Source organism: Plecotus auritus (genome assembly GCF_963455305.1).
Source record: "Plecotus auritus genome assembly, chromosome: 8".
NCBI classification, from domain to species: domain Eukaryota; kingdom Metazoa; phylum Chordata; class Mammalia; order Chiroptera; family Vespertilionidae; genus Plecotus; species Plecotus auritus.
Window position 1 is genome coordinate 141512944 of NC_137782.1, and position 16329 is coordinate 141529272.

General features: G+C 35.2%; 1 protein-coding gene across 14 annotated transcripts in view; it reads right to left on the minus strand.

The window, feature by feature from the left end:
- VRK2 (VRK serine/threonine kinase 2) overlaps positions 1–16329 on the minus strand; it is a 167778-nt gene that overhangs the window by 100049 nt on the left and 51400 nt on the right. For 13 of the 14 annotated variants that reach the window (XM_080686716.1, XM_080686709.1, XM_080686710.1 and 10 more), the window contains 3 exons: positions 11099–11219; positions 8629–8687; positions 4366–4532 (listed from right to left, as the gene is read on the minus strand). In XM_080686716.1, the coding sequence (XP_080542842.1) occupies positions 4366–4532; positions 8629–8687; positions 11099–11219 (347 nt within the window). The remainder of the gene's footprint in view (positions 1–4365; positions 4533–8628; positions 8688–11098; positions 11220–16329) is intronic. The other variant, XM_080686717.1, reaches the window with a different exon arrangement.

The following is a 16329-nucleotide window of genomic DNA, read 5'->3' on the forward strand; positions in this document are numbered from 1 at the left end:
GAAAATGTGTTCTGTGGTATAAAGGATTAGTTGATATACTGAGTTAGTGCCTCCTGTATGCTAGGCACGGTAGTCTGACAGTTGTTCTGGGAGCCTCTGATGTGCAAAGATTTGGTCTAAGTAAGAGATTCAATTCTCTGTGAGGCTGGATCTGCTGTCGGTTGGATGGTTAGGCTGTGCTGCCATGGGACACCTCTACCTAATAAACAAAATGATAGCCAGTTTATGCAAAAGTTCTATTTCTAGGGAAAGTTTTAAGAATGAAGTGGATTAAGTAAACATATTTCTCTAAGTTATAAAAATACAGAAAACACTCGGCATCCCACATAATCTAAAAGGATACTATCCAAATGTGTGTCATTTTGAGAAAGTAGCTATTCAAACAAGGTACTTTTTACTTAAATTTCCACTAGTACTTCTCACTGTGCTACAAAATCAGGAATACTTTGGGACATTATACCAAAAATGTGCTTATAATGGAGAATTTATATTTTATTCTTCTCACATACAGAAAATAAAGTTTAATAGAATTATTCTGGAGAATTAAAGCTCAAGAAAGAATTTTGTAAACATTTAAACTCAGTACAAAAATTACCACAGTAATAATAAGTCACTCCTAGCTTCGCTGTAGGAACCTCCAATTTCGGGTGAATGTAGGAACAAACTTTTACTGAAATATGACTAGCTTGAACATTTTAACACTGACCTACAGCTACTCTTCTGCAGAGGTGAAGCATTGAGGAAGAATGGGTGGCTCCTGATCCCCAGGTGTCTATCCTACGAAACTATGGATTCAGGTATCATCTTAAGGAAGGAGATACTGACAAGCTGATAAAAGGATCCACTACACTGGCTCCTGAAGAAACCGCTTATTCAAGGGTTGAATTGGGACTTCAATAACGCTGGTTTTTCAATTTGGCTTTAGCATTCTCATCTGGGAATTCTAGAGCTTTAGCTCAACTCAGTAAGCATTCTTACTGAAATATGGTTTCCTTCAGTGAGTTTTGGACATTAAATCCCAGTGGATGGCATAAATAGACTGGTGTAGGCCTGATGATAGATTCTTCTAATTTGTCAGTGCTACCTCAGGAGCCGTCAGCACTACTAGCGGGTGATTTCAGCTACACACACCATCATTTTGATTGAGGCAAATACCCCCAAAGATTTGCTTTTCAGGAAAAAATATCAACGTCTCTTCTATCTTGACATAAATTCATTCCCACTTTAACTTCAGTAACAGCATTTGAGGACTTTGGGAAGAAGGCTCAGTTTATAGGGAACAGTTTATGATACCTAGTAAAACCTAGTGTTGAAAAAATACCTCATTTTTCTTTTGTAAAAAGATACGTTTGCTGAGGTTCATGTGGTGATGTGCTATTTTCTAATACCTAACCAAAACATATTTTTAAGAATTCTAAATTGAAAAGGCACAGCCATTTATAGTGAGGGAAATAACACTTTAAAAAATTAAACATATCTTTCCTTTGACTACTGAATGATAGAAACATTTTATTCATCTAATGGTACCCGTTTTTTGGTCCACTGATTTATTTTTAAGTATCTTTATCTAAAAAGTACAAGTCCAAAGTTCATTCACTAGTTTGTTACATAACTAAAGTGATACATGTCTAGATTATTAAGTAATGTTTTTAAGGAAATTTTAAGAGGATTCCGACTAAAAAAAGAAATCTGGGGACATTCATTAATATTCACTTTGGACTTAAAATTACACTTGTTATGGAAACCAATTACAGAAACTATCTTATGTTGTATCGGGCAAAGGGGTGAAGTATAGGACAGTTTATATTGTCATACTTGGCTTTTGAACATTTTCAAGTTTGGTTTTTTAAGCATCACAAAATCTGTAAGTTTTAAAAATAAAAATTAAGGTTTAGCCACATATAGTGAACCTATATTTTATACTATAATATATTTGTATACTTAAAATATTAGAGAAAGTCATTATCCAATAAATATTGACATACTGTGAAATACATCCCCAAATCATCATACTTTATATATAATGAGGCTGATCATATTGTTAACAGAAGTTAAGGTGTTAAGAATGTTATTTTTTAAAAGTTATCCTTATTGTTCAAAGTCTTACAGATGCCTCTTTGTTTTTCCCATTGACCCCCTCCACCCCGCAGCTCCCAGGTCTTCAACTCTATAGTCTGTGTTCAAGGGCTATGCATTTATGCATGTAAGTTCCTTGGTTAATCACTCCCTACCCACCCATCCCAACCCCTGCCTCATTCTTCAAGTTTTCTTTTTACTAAGTGCTCTCATCAAAAGAAAAGAGTAGCTCAGTTGGGGTGACTCAGTGGTTGAGCTTCAGCCTATGAACTAGGAGATCCTGGTTCGATTCCTGATCAGAGCACATTCCCAGGTTGCGGGCTCAATCCCTAGTAGGGGCGTGCAGGAGGCAGTAGATCAGTGATTTTTCTCTCAACATTGATGTTTCTATCTCTCTGTCCCTTCCTCTCTGAAATCAATAAAAATATATTATAAAATGAAGAGTAAAACATTTTTGATTGAGGCTCATTGGAAAAACTGTTTTATGTTCTATTCTCTGTATATTAAAATGGTTTCACAACATCCTTAGAATATGATGAAACAAAATTCTGGTGAATAATTAAAATTTTATATCAGAGGATATAGCTATCTGTTTTTAAAATGGCTTTTTTATATTTCAATTAAGTTTATGAAACTAAAAAACTACAAAAAAGGGAAAAACACTACTTAAACTAGAGTACATTAAATGGTGACCATTATTGCAAGGGAAATACTATGTCAAGGAAATGCTTTTTGTTTTGTTGCAGAAGTGTTAAAACACAAAAGTCAATAAAACGGTTGAAACAAGTCTCAGTAATTACCAAGATCAAAATCCAGTGGCTTTTTATTAAACATGAACTTTTGTTCTGCCTTCTGCAATAAGTAAATAGTGCTGACAATTGGTTTGTGAGGCACTTGCTACAATAAAATGTAATTGTATCATGAGAGAAAGGTGACAATCAGGAGATCATGAAAAAATTACATATTCTCACTGGTAGTTAATTAGCCATGCAAAACCTCCTCAAACAGATATTCTCTTCTATTAGGAATGATTACTATGCAGGCCTACAGATGTCAATACCACAGTCATTCAAATACTTCTTTCCCTACTAATTGAAGGTTGTAAAGCTCTGGTGTCAAGGTTTTGCTTCCAAAGAGCTAATTTATGACTAGAAGGATATTTTATGTCTTCAGTTGCAGCAGCTACAAAATTCAGCAAATCAGAACCATCTGTGCTCAGATACTTGACTCACCGTTCATCCAGCAGCCTATCAGTCACGTTAGTTTGCATCCTGCATTCTTGGCTCATGAACACTTGTGATGATCCAAAGTTCATAAGAAATATTAAATATTATACACGCATGAGGGGAGAAAAAGCTCCTATTTATTTTTTATTTTTTATTTTTTGCATGTGGATGGTGGCAAGGGAGAAATGGCCATTTAGTAACCTGTCCAGTCATGTTGCTGATGGCAGTCTCAGGTTTCCTCACCCTCTTAAAAAATATTTTGTCCTAACTCTTTTGTATTGTTTCAAATTTAATTCTTTTGCAAGTTCTAATTCTTTTTTTTAAGTTGGCACAAGGGAGTCAGAAAACAGCAGAATAAAGGTGGGGATACAACTTTTTAAAATTGACTTTTAAAAAAAGAATTGCTTCTATAAATTGAAATATCAGCACATACAAATAATCTGCTTAAATCTAAGAATAATATTATTACCACCAAATTATGGCCAATTTTGTCTGCAAAAACAGAGGGAAATAACTAAAGAAAATCTGAAGAAATGCAGCAAATAAAGGTTCTCATAAAGTCAGATTAGACTTATCCTAGTAGCATCTCTATGACAACAGTGACCGTTTTATTCTTTAACAGTACACAACAGACCACAGATCCTACTATTTTTCTGTAAGAAACAATATGTCGAACTTTCAACAAAATTTCTTGGAGCTGAGTTAGGGGAAATAGGAATTAAATATAATAAATAAGAAACTGGGTTGTCAAACTCATTTGAAACCTAAAACAATCTCACTTGGAAGCAAGCTTCACAGGAGGTAATCATAAGATCCCAGGGACTATGATACTTTTTTTTTTAATATATTGTTATTAATTTTTTTACAGAGAGGAAGGGAGAGGGATAGAGAGTTAGAAACATCGATGAAAGAGAAACATTGATCAGCTGCCTCCTGCACAACCCCTACTGGGGATGTGCCCGCAACCAAGGTACATGCCCTTGACCGGAATCGAACCTGGGACCCTTCAGTCCGCAGGCTGATGCTCTATCCATTGAGCCAAACCAGTTAGGGGGATACTTACTTTTTGATAGTCTGGAGCACGCCCATTTACACTCTCTCCTTTAGTGGAAAAATCCAATGGTCCTAAAGGTGTTCCACCTGGGTTCAGAATTTTCTTGAGCATTTGATAGTCTGGCTTTTCATCATATGCTAAATTATGAGCACATGCCAAATATTGGGCTATTTCATCTGTGAAGTATTAAATTTTTTTACATGTCATTCATATTCAGCAAAGGAATGTCAAGACACCAGTATCCTCAAAATCATTCTTTCTCTCTTACACACACAAACACACACACATCCTAAAGATACTAAGAATGAACAATTCAATGAAAAGCACTTTTTAAATGATATCCAAAAATGACTGAAATACAGTTACCTATAGATTGACAAGATGAGAGAAACTGATTATTTTTTAGATATTTTTGTATATACAGGGTGTCCCCCCCCTAAAATGTATACACTCTTTAACAGCCTATTGCTCAATTTTAAAAATGAAATGTATTTTAATAAATATTGCCTTTGTAATTATTTGAAGTATATGTATACATTTTTTGGGGGGAACACCCTATATTTACTAAATCAGTAATCTTATCAAAGAAAGCAAATTTTTTATATTATAGTGAATTTGATTTATGGGGTACAACTACTAAGAACTACCTGAGTAATATGATAGATGCTTTTATTTTATGTTGAGGTTTTAAAAAATCAGTTAAAAACAATTGGTACTTACTATAAACCTCCTTACTTCAAAGGGAAAAAATAATTCCAAATTTTAATTAAGGCTTTGATTTTGAGATTATAACAGTTCATTTAGAAATAAATGACCTTGAATTGTATGTGTTCAGCCGTAACTGACTGTAGAATTCGCCAAACCTCCATACCTGGCTAGCCCAGCACATCCCCGTCGCAGCCTTCCTGATTTAGTGCAGAAGGATGAGGAGTTGCTACCTTTTATTTTTTCTCTACTGTAATCTCCTGCCTGGGACTATAAGGTAACTCTTCCCCTGCCCTCTCCTCCCGCAAAAAAAAATTATTAACTACAAACTTTTAAAAACAAGTAGAATTAGTAACCAAAAGTTATAACCATAGCAGAGCCTTAAAATAAATGTGGTTTTTGCATTTTTGTTTCATGAAGGTTCAATCTACAATCTATATACAAGGATAAGACCATACACTGTTTAAAAGCAGGCATGTTTTCCTTTGTTTATGGTGACGTTTGGAGATTTAGACTAGTTCACAAACTAGTCTTCACAAGCCTTTCCCCTTCAAAAACTTATTACTGACCCAGACACAAGTACTTCTTACTTTACCACTAGGCTGTTTACATCCATAGTAAGAGAATCTAGGAAGCTTGGTGGGTTGGCAGGAGTGACTTCTGGCTTCTCTGCCCCTCCCTCCAGGCCTACCTCTGTTCAATCCAGTCCGGGAAAGACAGAGAAATGGGGTTTCACTGCCCACAGGGAAAAATTCCAAAAGACACAGTCATCATCTGTTTTTGCTCGATGAAAGTCAGAGAGTGACCATTACACATTATACTGTCCACAGCTATTCTCCAGGGACATCAGGCTCATGTGACTAAGATGAGAACTCTTGGCTCCAGGATTTTTCGTTTGTTTGTTTATTTGTTTGGATACTGTGGCAATTATGCAACCTACTTTTCCCCTCTCTAATGTATATAAAGTCTGTTATCTAGCATTCCATCAGCCAGATTTCTATTAACTAGCAAGTGTGGGGGTTCCATCATATTTATAACTAAGGCTTGCAGGAGCCCTCTGGGGGCGTCCAATTCCTAGAGGGATGATCAAGGAGGAAAAATATTAAATTACATTCACTGCTATTTTAATATAAATGTTCTGTGGTTCTTCGGGCCCTTCAAGATTGGTAAGCCATGTATGGTGTGTCTTACAATGCTATTAACCAAAATATCTCAGACGGAGAGAGGAGAGCTGGGTATGTTGGGAACACTTTCCACAGATGGCTGTTAGGAGACAATGGAAGACCCCTGGCATTGCACTGGCTGAGGGGAGCTGTTCCGCAAAGCCTCCACAGGTCTGGGGTTTGAAAAAGACTAGGTACCGTGAGGTCAGAGAGGGAGAAGAAGCAAAGACCCACCCCTGTTACAAATGTATGATTATAATCCTGGAGCTCAGACTTTTGTGATGTAGTACTGGTTTAAATGTTAGCCTTTCAAGATCTGGATTTATTATATTAAGTACACTTTCTAATTTACTAGCATATTTCCAGAGCTATAAAACAAAATACTTTGAGTAGTATGAAATTATGATATCCTTGAATCATCTGCTTTTTAAGCTAGCGAAATATTAAGTATCATTACTGACTATCATTTCAAGAGACAGAAACTTTTGAAACTACTATTACACTGAGTTAGGCATGCATGCTGCAAACTTCTTGGCTGTTTTATTTCATAAAATGTCTTAGTTATGGACCTTTTGTAAATCAGTTTAATTGCCCTGCTTACAATACCCATTCTCCTAAGCATAATCAACTAACTTAAGAGACCTTCAGTGAATATTAATGGCTCAACATGTTGTTCTCTAGAAACAGAAACCTGCATTGTATAAAATAGTACTATAGACTCCAATGGTTTGTGCTGAGAAAGAGGGACCTGGCACTGCTCCCCGAGTTCTTGTAGCACTCTCCTCTTCCTTTAACCGAACCTTAGCAACAGAAGTGTCACAGAAGATTATCTTATGTATCCCAGGGCATCTGGGCTTTCTTTTCTGACCTGAAACTGCACATAGACCTTTTGTGCAGGAGGGACAGGAAAGGTAAAGGAGATATACGAGATGTACAATTAAACATTTTTTTTCTGAAATCTCCCCAGCTTTCTTTTTTTTGCTAAGTGAAACACAAACTGTATGACCTGGTGAACATGTCAATAAGAATATTAGTCGAGCCCAGCTGGCATGGCTCAGTGGTTGAGCGTCCACCTATGAACCAGGAGGTCACTGTTTAATTCCCAGTCAGGGCACATGCCCGGGTTGTGGGCTCGATCCCCAGTAGGGGGTGTGCAGAAGGCAGCCAATCAATGATTCTCTCTCATCATTCATGTTTCTATCTCTCTCTCTCTGCCTTCCTCTCTGAAATCAATAAAAAATATATTTTTAGAAAAGAGTATTAGCCAAAAAGGAATATTGGCATTTGGACCAAGTTACTCAGTACAATTACAAAAACAAAACACTTTCATCTTTCAGCCCATCCCCTGAATGAGAATACTCCCCTGTTCGCCCCACTCCTTCAGTAGCAAAGGGAGGGCAGAAAGCAGGATGGCAGATTTATGGACCTGGGAAATAGCAGTGGGAGAGCAGGTCTGGTTTGTTCCTCTTTTGTTTCCTATGAAAATGAAAACTTTGGTCTTTTGTCAAAGAAGGGCTATGTATGTAAGTTTAAGATGATTTAGCTCTTAAACCCTCAGATGGAAATTGACACTGTTTGACCTTAGCTAGAGAGTCAGTGTGCATATTCACTTTCATAAGTCAGGTAAAAGCTAACTTTGAGATTGCCCCATATAAACAGAGAACAAGATTCACTCTGCTTATCTATCTCCGAGAAAAAGCAAGCCTGGCAGCCAAAGGGGGCTCTGTTCTATAAGAGAATGTAACCCACTTGCTTAAATTGGTGCCTCTCATGTATTGCAAATGGCAGGCACTTTTGTAACTCTGAATCGACTTATTATTTTTACTACTACTAATGTCAAATGAAAGAATTCCAAAATAGATCTATACTAATTTGGAAGGGAAAATGATTTGATGAAATATATCTCCAAATCCCAGCACCCCATGCCTTTGCCAATCCAAAATTTTGTTGCTGGCTGTTCAGCCAGAGTGTAACCCAGGGTCGAAACAGCATTCAAGGGTTTAATGATTTTTTTTTTTTAATTATTGATTGAAAGTCGTCTTTTCATAGATCAACTTTATCTTCTTTCAACAATATATAGAGGAATGAAAATAGAAAGTCAACTCTAGAAATACTAGATGAAGCTGAGTATTAAACCTGGGCATGGTTCCCATACGATACGTATATTAAAAAAAAGCTCAGTCGACAGAGCCCAGAAAGCGGCCTAACACTTTCGTGCAGTGTTCTCGTGTTCTAATGTCAGAAGGGATCTAAACAGTCTGCTCTACAACCTATCTGTAACCCCGAAGTTTCCTCCCAACCCTGAGGAATGGGAGTGGGTGGATTAAAAGTTGTAAAACAGAAGTGACAAATGTGGTGACCTGTCAAGCATATTGGAGGAGGCAGAAGTTATCATTTGACTTACAGCAACTGCTTCCAGAAGGGGCCCATTTAAGCACCGACTCAGGGAGCTCATCCAACAGACTGAAACAAAAGAGTAAGGCATAATGAATTTGTTTACGATCCCCTGACCCACTGAAACAAGAGTGACACACAACGAATCTGTTTGCGATCCCCATTCAGTGATCCACTGTTCTGATTAGCAGACAAAACTCAAAGTCTGTGTTGTTGAGTCACCAATACTTGACTTTCAGTACCTTTTTTCACCACCAGTAATAAGTAAGAGAGAAAGTGGAGGTGGGGAAGATCTCCCAATTCTCATTGACCAATTTTATATCTATCACCTAGAAACTAAACAATGTAGAATTTAATTCAAAGTTTACATGTGTAAAAATGTAGAAGTAGCAATATCTGTCATTTTTTTTCTTAACAACAAGAAAAAATACATAGAAGAAAAATGCGTGTGGATTTTGAGGATATTTTCCCTTAAGAACTTACTATTGGGGAGGGGCAAATTATTTAATTACTTATGTATATTGTTCTCTATTGGGCAGTGTTTCATGCTATCCTATGGTTAAACAGATTAACAAGAAATATCCAAAAACAAATAAACAAAAAAAAAAACACCATTATCTAACCATTTCCAATGTTTTAGACTGAACAAGTACAACTCTCTTAAGTTGCTTCAGCCACAAATATATAAACATTCAATGAAAATTACTGATATGGATGTGTGATTCATAAACTCAGGCACAGGCAGAATTGTAACAACAAATGCACTGATCTAATACCACCCTATGTCAGGAAAATAAAAGTCATAAGGGAGATATGGTAGTATGGTTGAATATGCAAGTATGCCCTTATGGAAAATTCAGTGTTATGCCTCCTCAGCAAGTTGAATAAATTATGATTATGTATTATACACTATAAGATGTTTGAAAATGTATACAGTTTACCTTAATTATACACTTTGCAATATATTAGCTTTATTGATCTATAGGTTTTCCTAATAATCAAATAAAAATGAAGATATTAATATATGTAAGGATCCCCAAATGTAAATAAAGTTTATATTTATTAGCATTATATTTTATTATTTTATATAATCCCCTATTATTATATTTGAATATACATATGTAGGCATATTCATTAAAGATATCTACAATGACTGCATCTATATATGCATATTGATAAAAGACTAAAATCATCAGAAAGTCTTAATAAGAGAAAAAACATATATACTAGTATATATATATATATATATATATATATATATATATATATATGTAGTCATTAGAATTAAATTGCTAATCTTTGAAATAAAGTACAATATTCAAACTCAGTAAACTGAGGTGGAAAATTGCCAGGACTATTTATTATTTATACCCATTACTGAGTTTTGACTTGACCCATATACTGAAAAATGCCAGTTACATGGGGGTTAATATGGATACATTGCTCACTGTCGTAATAACTAATACTGACTTATATAAATGTGTTCATTTTGGGTGAGGGACTAGAGTGATCAAGATTCCAAGTGGAAAAACATTTCATATAACATACGGTATGTCCGTATTTGCAATAATCTGTATTATTCTGCATCTGCAGGCTAGCCTTTTGTCTCTCTTAAGAACTGATGCCACACTGAATTTGAAAGTTGATTTCTGTGAATCAGCTAACTCTTTTGTAAACTTCTGTTGTAACATGCCCTATTTAGAACATAGCTGCCTTTCCCGATTGTGATATACTATCTGTGGATAATGACTGTTGGGCATATTTTGGTATATAATAAAAAAAAAATGGCTATTCCGTGCTACATGCAATTGACTTTTCTTAGGCTTGATAAGTGAGAAAATAGTAAAATAGCAACACACTCTGTTCTTGGTCTGACCTAATTTTCATGCTAACAGATTCTAGCTGAGAAAAACTGAATGTGAAATATTAAAAATGTTTATATGGCTGCAGGATTACCTTTTATATAAATACCTCATGTAAAAATTGTTTCTTCTTTCTGAAACAAAACATACTCCCTCCAAGACACAAGATTAAGAAAGAGGTAGGTTGCTCTCACTTGAAAAATATAAGCCATATTTGTCCCAACGTGACTGTCGCTCCGCGCAGTTAACATCAGTCACACCGAGCTCAGGCTGCCTGCATATACGTGCACAATGCTAATTTGAAAACCCTCTTCCTTGAAAACACCACCACCTAGAATCTAAGCTTTGGAAAACACCATGTAAAGGAACAACTATTTCGCTTTACATTCTGTATTACAACTCTCATACATGTGATTTCATAGGCATCATCCTAATGGATTTGATGTCTGTCAGCTTTTTTATATAATATTCGTTTTTTTATATAATATTTTTCAAATTTAAGAAATTTGCTTTAGTTATCATGTTGGGTGAATGGCAATCTTCCATGGGATACTAACTCCCCTTAATGGTCCCTGCAGACCTGTTGCTGCACATGATGGGAGACTTGAAAATCTTTACTTTGTTTTAGCAGCCTGGACAGCCACCGGGTCCTGCAGGCTCCGTTCCCAGGGCAGCTTCCCACAGATCCACCGCAGCAGGCAGTAGCCGAGGATCTCAAGGTCACTCCGTCTGGACAGGGCTAGAGGAGTCAGCATTGAGAGAGAAAGATGAGGGATAAGCAAGTTTTGAGAAATGGAGAAGTCGCTGATTTAACTACTACTGATGAAATATGAAAAAGCCAAATGGGCAACGTGTTTTGTTTGTTCAGCTGGAGTAAAACTTAAAACGCCGAGGCGCTTGGCTCCAGACCACAGACAGGCAGTGACTTGTTGCTGTTGAAAGTAAGGGTCAGTTTCCTCACCTCCTCCAACTTCATCCTTCCTTAGTCTAGCCTGTCACATGAACTTGATCTCCATGGCCTCTGACATGATCCAGACAACCCATAACCTGGCACCAACACTTTCTCAAAGAGCCAAGCAGTAAAACAAAGAAATAAATGTCTGCAGCTAAATTGCTAACATATGTTCCAGGAAGTCCATGGGGTCTGCATTGGTCATGCAGAGACCCTTTGAGTGCAGACTAAACACTGATGGCCTTTCTGTTCGACTCACGCGAGCAGCATTTGAAGTTGGAAGAATATGACAAAACTGCCATCTAGTGTGCAATATGAAAAACCAGGTCTGTCTTAAGATTTTTCAGTTAATGAAAGTGGAGGATAAATATGCCTTCTGTTTGGGGTACACGGTTCTAAAAATTTTACAAATATTCATTTTAGATTTAAGCAGAGCTAACCTAAGATTCTGGGTCAAATATCCTGAATAGAAAATATAAAGATGAGGCAATGGTGTGCATGGGAATGTGGGCGGAGGTGGCCGGAAGTCAATTTTGAAGCCAAACAGAGGCTTTCAGCATTTTTATATAAAATGCAGCAAAAGAACATTTTTAGGCCACTGCAAATATCACTTATATCAAACTACTAAACGCTGTAGACTAATTCCATCATAATTTTACATTTTAAAAAGTGCCTGATTTAAAGAGATGGACAATGAAACCTAAGAATCACGTCAAATAGAAAAAAATATTACTGAAATAATGATGAAAACATTAATGAAATCTTACAAAATAAACTATTTTAAACCATTCTAACCTGTTATAAAATGACAAGTTGGCATTTATATTCCTACCCCTACATGAATGCTCATCTGTGCAGGGACATACACTCTCCTGAGTGTAATTTGCGGCTGTTCAATTTTTTGTAAACAGGTATTCTAGTTTATCTTTCATGAAATAAACTCCAAAACATCGCTCCGTCAACTTAGTTTTTAGTTTAAAAAGTTATAATACTAAGAACAATGCTGCTAACACAACACAGCTACTTTTGGTTACTACACCTAAGTTCTTATAAAAGCAGAAGACAAGATTAGCTCTTACACACACTCTATCGTCACTGCTATTAGAGAATGGGACTATTAAAGGCCCTTCAGTCTAGCAGAATGCTACAATCCCCTGGGTGCCATTTACTTTCTGCACAAGCTTCAACAATGTCCTAATGCGAGTCCTGGCTCTCGTATTAAAATAAAAACATGATCTCTACCACACAGTTTTGTAGTGATTTCTTCAGTAATAATCTCCCATTAATAATGGAATGGTTCCATTTTTACAGATGTGTTCACAAGTCCCTTTTCCATTATGGCAATTCCTGATTACCACCACTTAAAAAATTCACATCCTCTAATTTTTGAAAAATTATATTCTGGCACCTGTTTGGAGGATATAGGCTACACACAAGCGGGCCTCTGAGGAAAAACAATCAAGAATTAAAATAGAATGAATTTTCCAGTCACTTTCTCCCACCCTCTGACTGAGGGATTAATTGATCTGAAGCAGCAGTAATGACAAGTCATTTAGATTTCTGAAGCCAATCTTTCATAAACTGGTCTCATTTGAAATAGCCCTTTGGGAGTTAACTTTATTTCACTATTACAGTTTGGCCTTACCTAAATAAAATACATTATCACATTTTCAATGTTTTACTTTTTTATTGTGATATTATACATAAATAACAATGGTTAGGTAGGTGTTTTACCAGTGTTTCCATTCAGTTGTATAGAAATAAATGTGATGTTTAACAACATCCTATGGTTTCTCTTTCCCACCATTAAAGAGTGAGATGAAATATTAAAAATGTTTCTAAGTACATATCCTCCCTGAAATTCCCTCCCAGATAAATAAATTGGGAAAACTGATGTGTTTCAGTGAAATTAAATGCTAAGTTTCTGCCAACAATTAGGTTTTCTTTCCATCTACTGTACACAGAAAAGTAATTTTAATATCTGTTAATTAAAAATAAAAACTTTAGATGATATGTCAATATGTGTGTAACTAACACAATGAATTGATCATATATCTTTAATTGACTTTAAAATAATCAGACAATACGTGACATGCCAAGTAATAATTACTGAATCTAGGAAATGAATATTTTGATAGTTACTACATATATTCTATTATTTCCTTTGTATTTCAAAAGAATTAAATAAAATGCTGAAAATAAAAACAAGAATTGATTATGTTTGAAGAGAACTATTAATGTCTAAGTATAAAAATGTTTAATTTGAAAGTTAAAATATATTATGGATTCTTTTGTTTCTGTATAATTTGTATTTCTGTATAATTTACTGTAACATATAGAGTTCTTCAGTTATATTTGATAATTAATATAATCATTAACAGTATATTTTCACATAGACTTCCTAAAAACAACAAACTATTACTTATCGTGCCATTGGAATGTAACAAAATTTAGTTATTAATATCTTTCTTCTACACTCTCTTGTTAGTTTCCAAATATAATTTCGCATCTAACTTTTATTTAGCTTATTAATATAAAGCAATGTCCATGACTCTTTTTGTGAAAAGCCTGTGGTGTTCTCAATGGCTCAACATTTCTAAATTATAAAGTATTGCCTAGAGGAACAATGATTGAAAAGTAAGGTACAGGGAGGAACTTCAATTCTATTTCATTAGAAAGCTGATGACAGGAACAGGTGACACTGAAATGTGTCCTTAAAATAAACACAATTGATGTGATTTATGAAGCTGCTACTGTGCCAGACACTCTGACTGCTTTGATATTATCTCATTTAATCATCCTAACAATATAAGGTAGGCATTATTAACCCTGTTGGCAAGTAAGAAAACAGAGGCTCAGGGAGGTTAAATAACTTGCTTAGTATCACAGAGCAATATTTGACACAGCTCTGTACTGAAATCCTTCCTTCAGAATCCAAAGTCCACACTCAATCTAATAATTATTTTGCTTCCAACATTAGTTTTAACATCATTAAAACAACATTACATATACTACTTCTATAGTTAGGGACTTACTTGAAATAGGCATTTTAATTTAACACACCAAAAGATACACCGATACAAAGATAGTTCTTTTGGCAAGAAATAAACCAGCAGCAAATCCTGAGTTCTAAGCTGTAGCACAAAAATTTTTCATGCAACTACCCTTTCAGGATACTATTTCTTTCAAACTACTTCATTCTGAAGAAGAATTGTGTCTAGTTAAAACATTAATTCATAAAGTGTTAAATGGTCCTTCGAAGATGGTACATGAACAGAGGAGTTACCTTAGAGAGCTGGGCCTTATTCTAAAAACAAACTGGAGTGAAATCATCTGGGCCCAATTCATCAAATGGAATGAAAGAGGAATTGAGAGAACAAGAAAAGTGCAAGTGTTAATCCCAAAATGAATCCGATTATTTGCCTAAAGGGTTTTCTGTTTAGTTTTATTTCTCACAGAGAGTACCATTACCAAGTGTGAAGAAAACAAGTTTAGTAGGAAATAATAAAGTGAACTTGAAAACTTCTGCCTCAAGCAAACAGGGGTTTAAATGCCCAAAATACTCATTTATATGCTCAGAAATGACAATAAGAATGCAGAATGCATCTGAATAAGATGCTCATCTGGGCAAGAGGAGGGTTACTATCTGGAAAACAAATCTAAACTTTATTTTTATGTTTCTAATTAGTAACCTCTGTTATTCAGGATTTTGTAAATTCAGATATATAACAAGCTGGAAACTGTTATGGTGGCCACAAATGTTTGCAATTTCAAAAAGAATGACACTGGGAGGAAAGAATGCAATGTGTGGCAATGCAAAGAAAATATTAAACCCTTATTTTTTTCTGTACCTTTTAAATTCTAAGCCTTAGTTTTTTATGGAACACTACAGTGGCTGCTTAGGAAATGTTACTCAACAGAGCAAAGGTGTAGGTATCTTGCATTTGGTCAATGTGTATTCTTAACCCAACCAAAGAGTTCAAGACCTATGTCATGACTTCAAAAGTCATGTCTAAATGTCAGAATTGGGTTATGCATGCAGAAGAAATAGTGTCCTCATTAGTGCTTATTGAAAGATACATCAACCAAAGACTATTTACAGCAGATACATTTACCTAAAAATAGAAATCAACAGTATTTTTTCTGCTTACTAAAAGCTCCAACAGAGCACATCAACAACTTGATGCTTCCCTTGACATCCTATAATTGAAAAATGGGTTCCTTTTTTGAATTATTGTTTAAGAAGATAAATATCATGTCACCTCCCCAAGTTTGGTAACATGAAAACACATTCTCAGTTTATTTCACATATATTTTGTAAGTTGGAGTGCTAAATTATAGTGAAGTGAAACCATGCAAGAAATAACACAAGACTTGGATTTCATACATGGTAGCAAATTGGCAAAAATAAAAAAGTATGTAATATATCTTTCCTTGATACTGAATATATTACATAAACAAACAGCCATTTAAAATGCAATTTAGATATCATATTTTACGGTCATCCATGATGTCAAATTAAAATAGGCATTATACACTCAGTGCACAGGTCTGAAGTATTTAAAAAAGCTCAATATGTTAAATGCAGTATATCTCAAGAGAAATTAGGTATTGACTGCATGCCTCAGTGAGTAGAAAAATCTACAAAAATCCATACCACACATTGATCCAAATATTGCTTTTTTAACATTACTAAGAATGTAACAAATTTTAAAATAGTATATTTGACACAGATATAATTCTCTTTAATTATCAGGCAACGAGCCCAAAATATGTCAATGTTTATACATGTAGTTTTTATGAAGAAAAAAAATTGATAATAGAAGAGATAAGCCCAACATACATGACTCTAATTTTACACTAAATGAAGCACTTCAGCCACTCAGAAAATACCTTT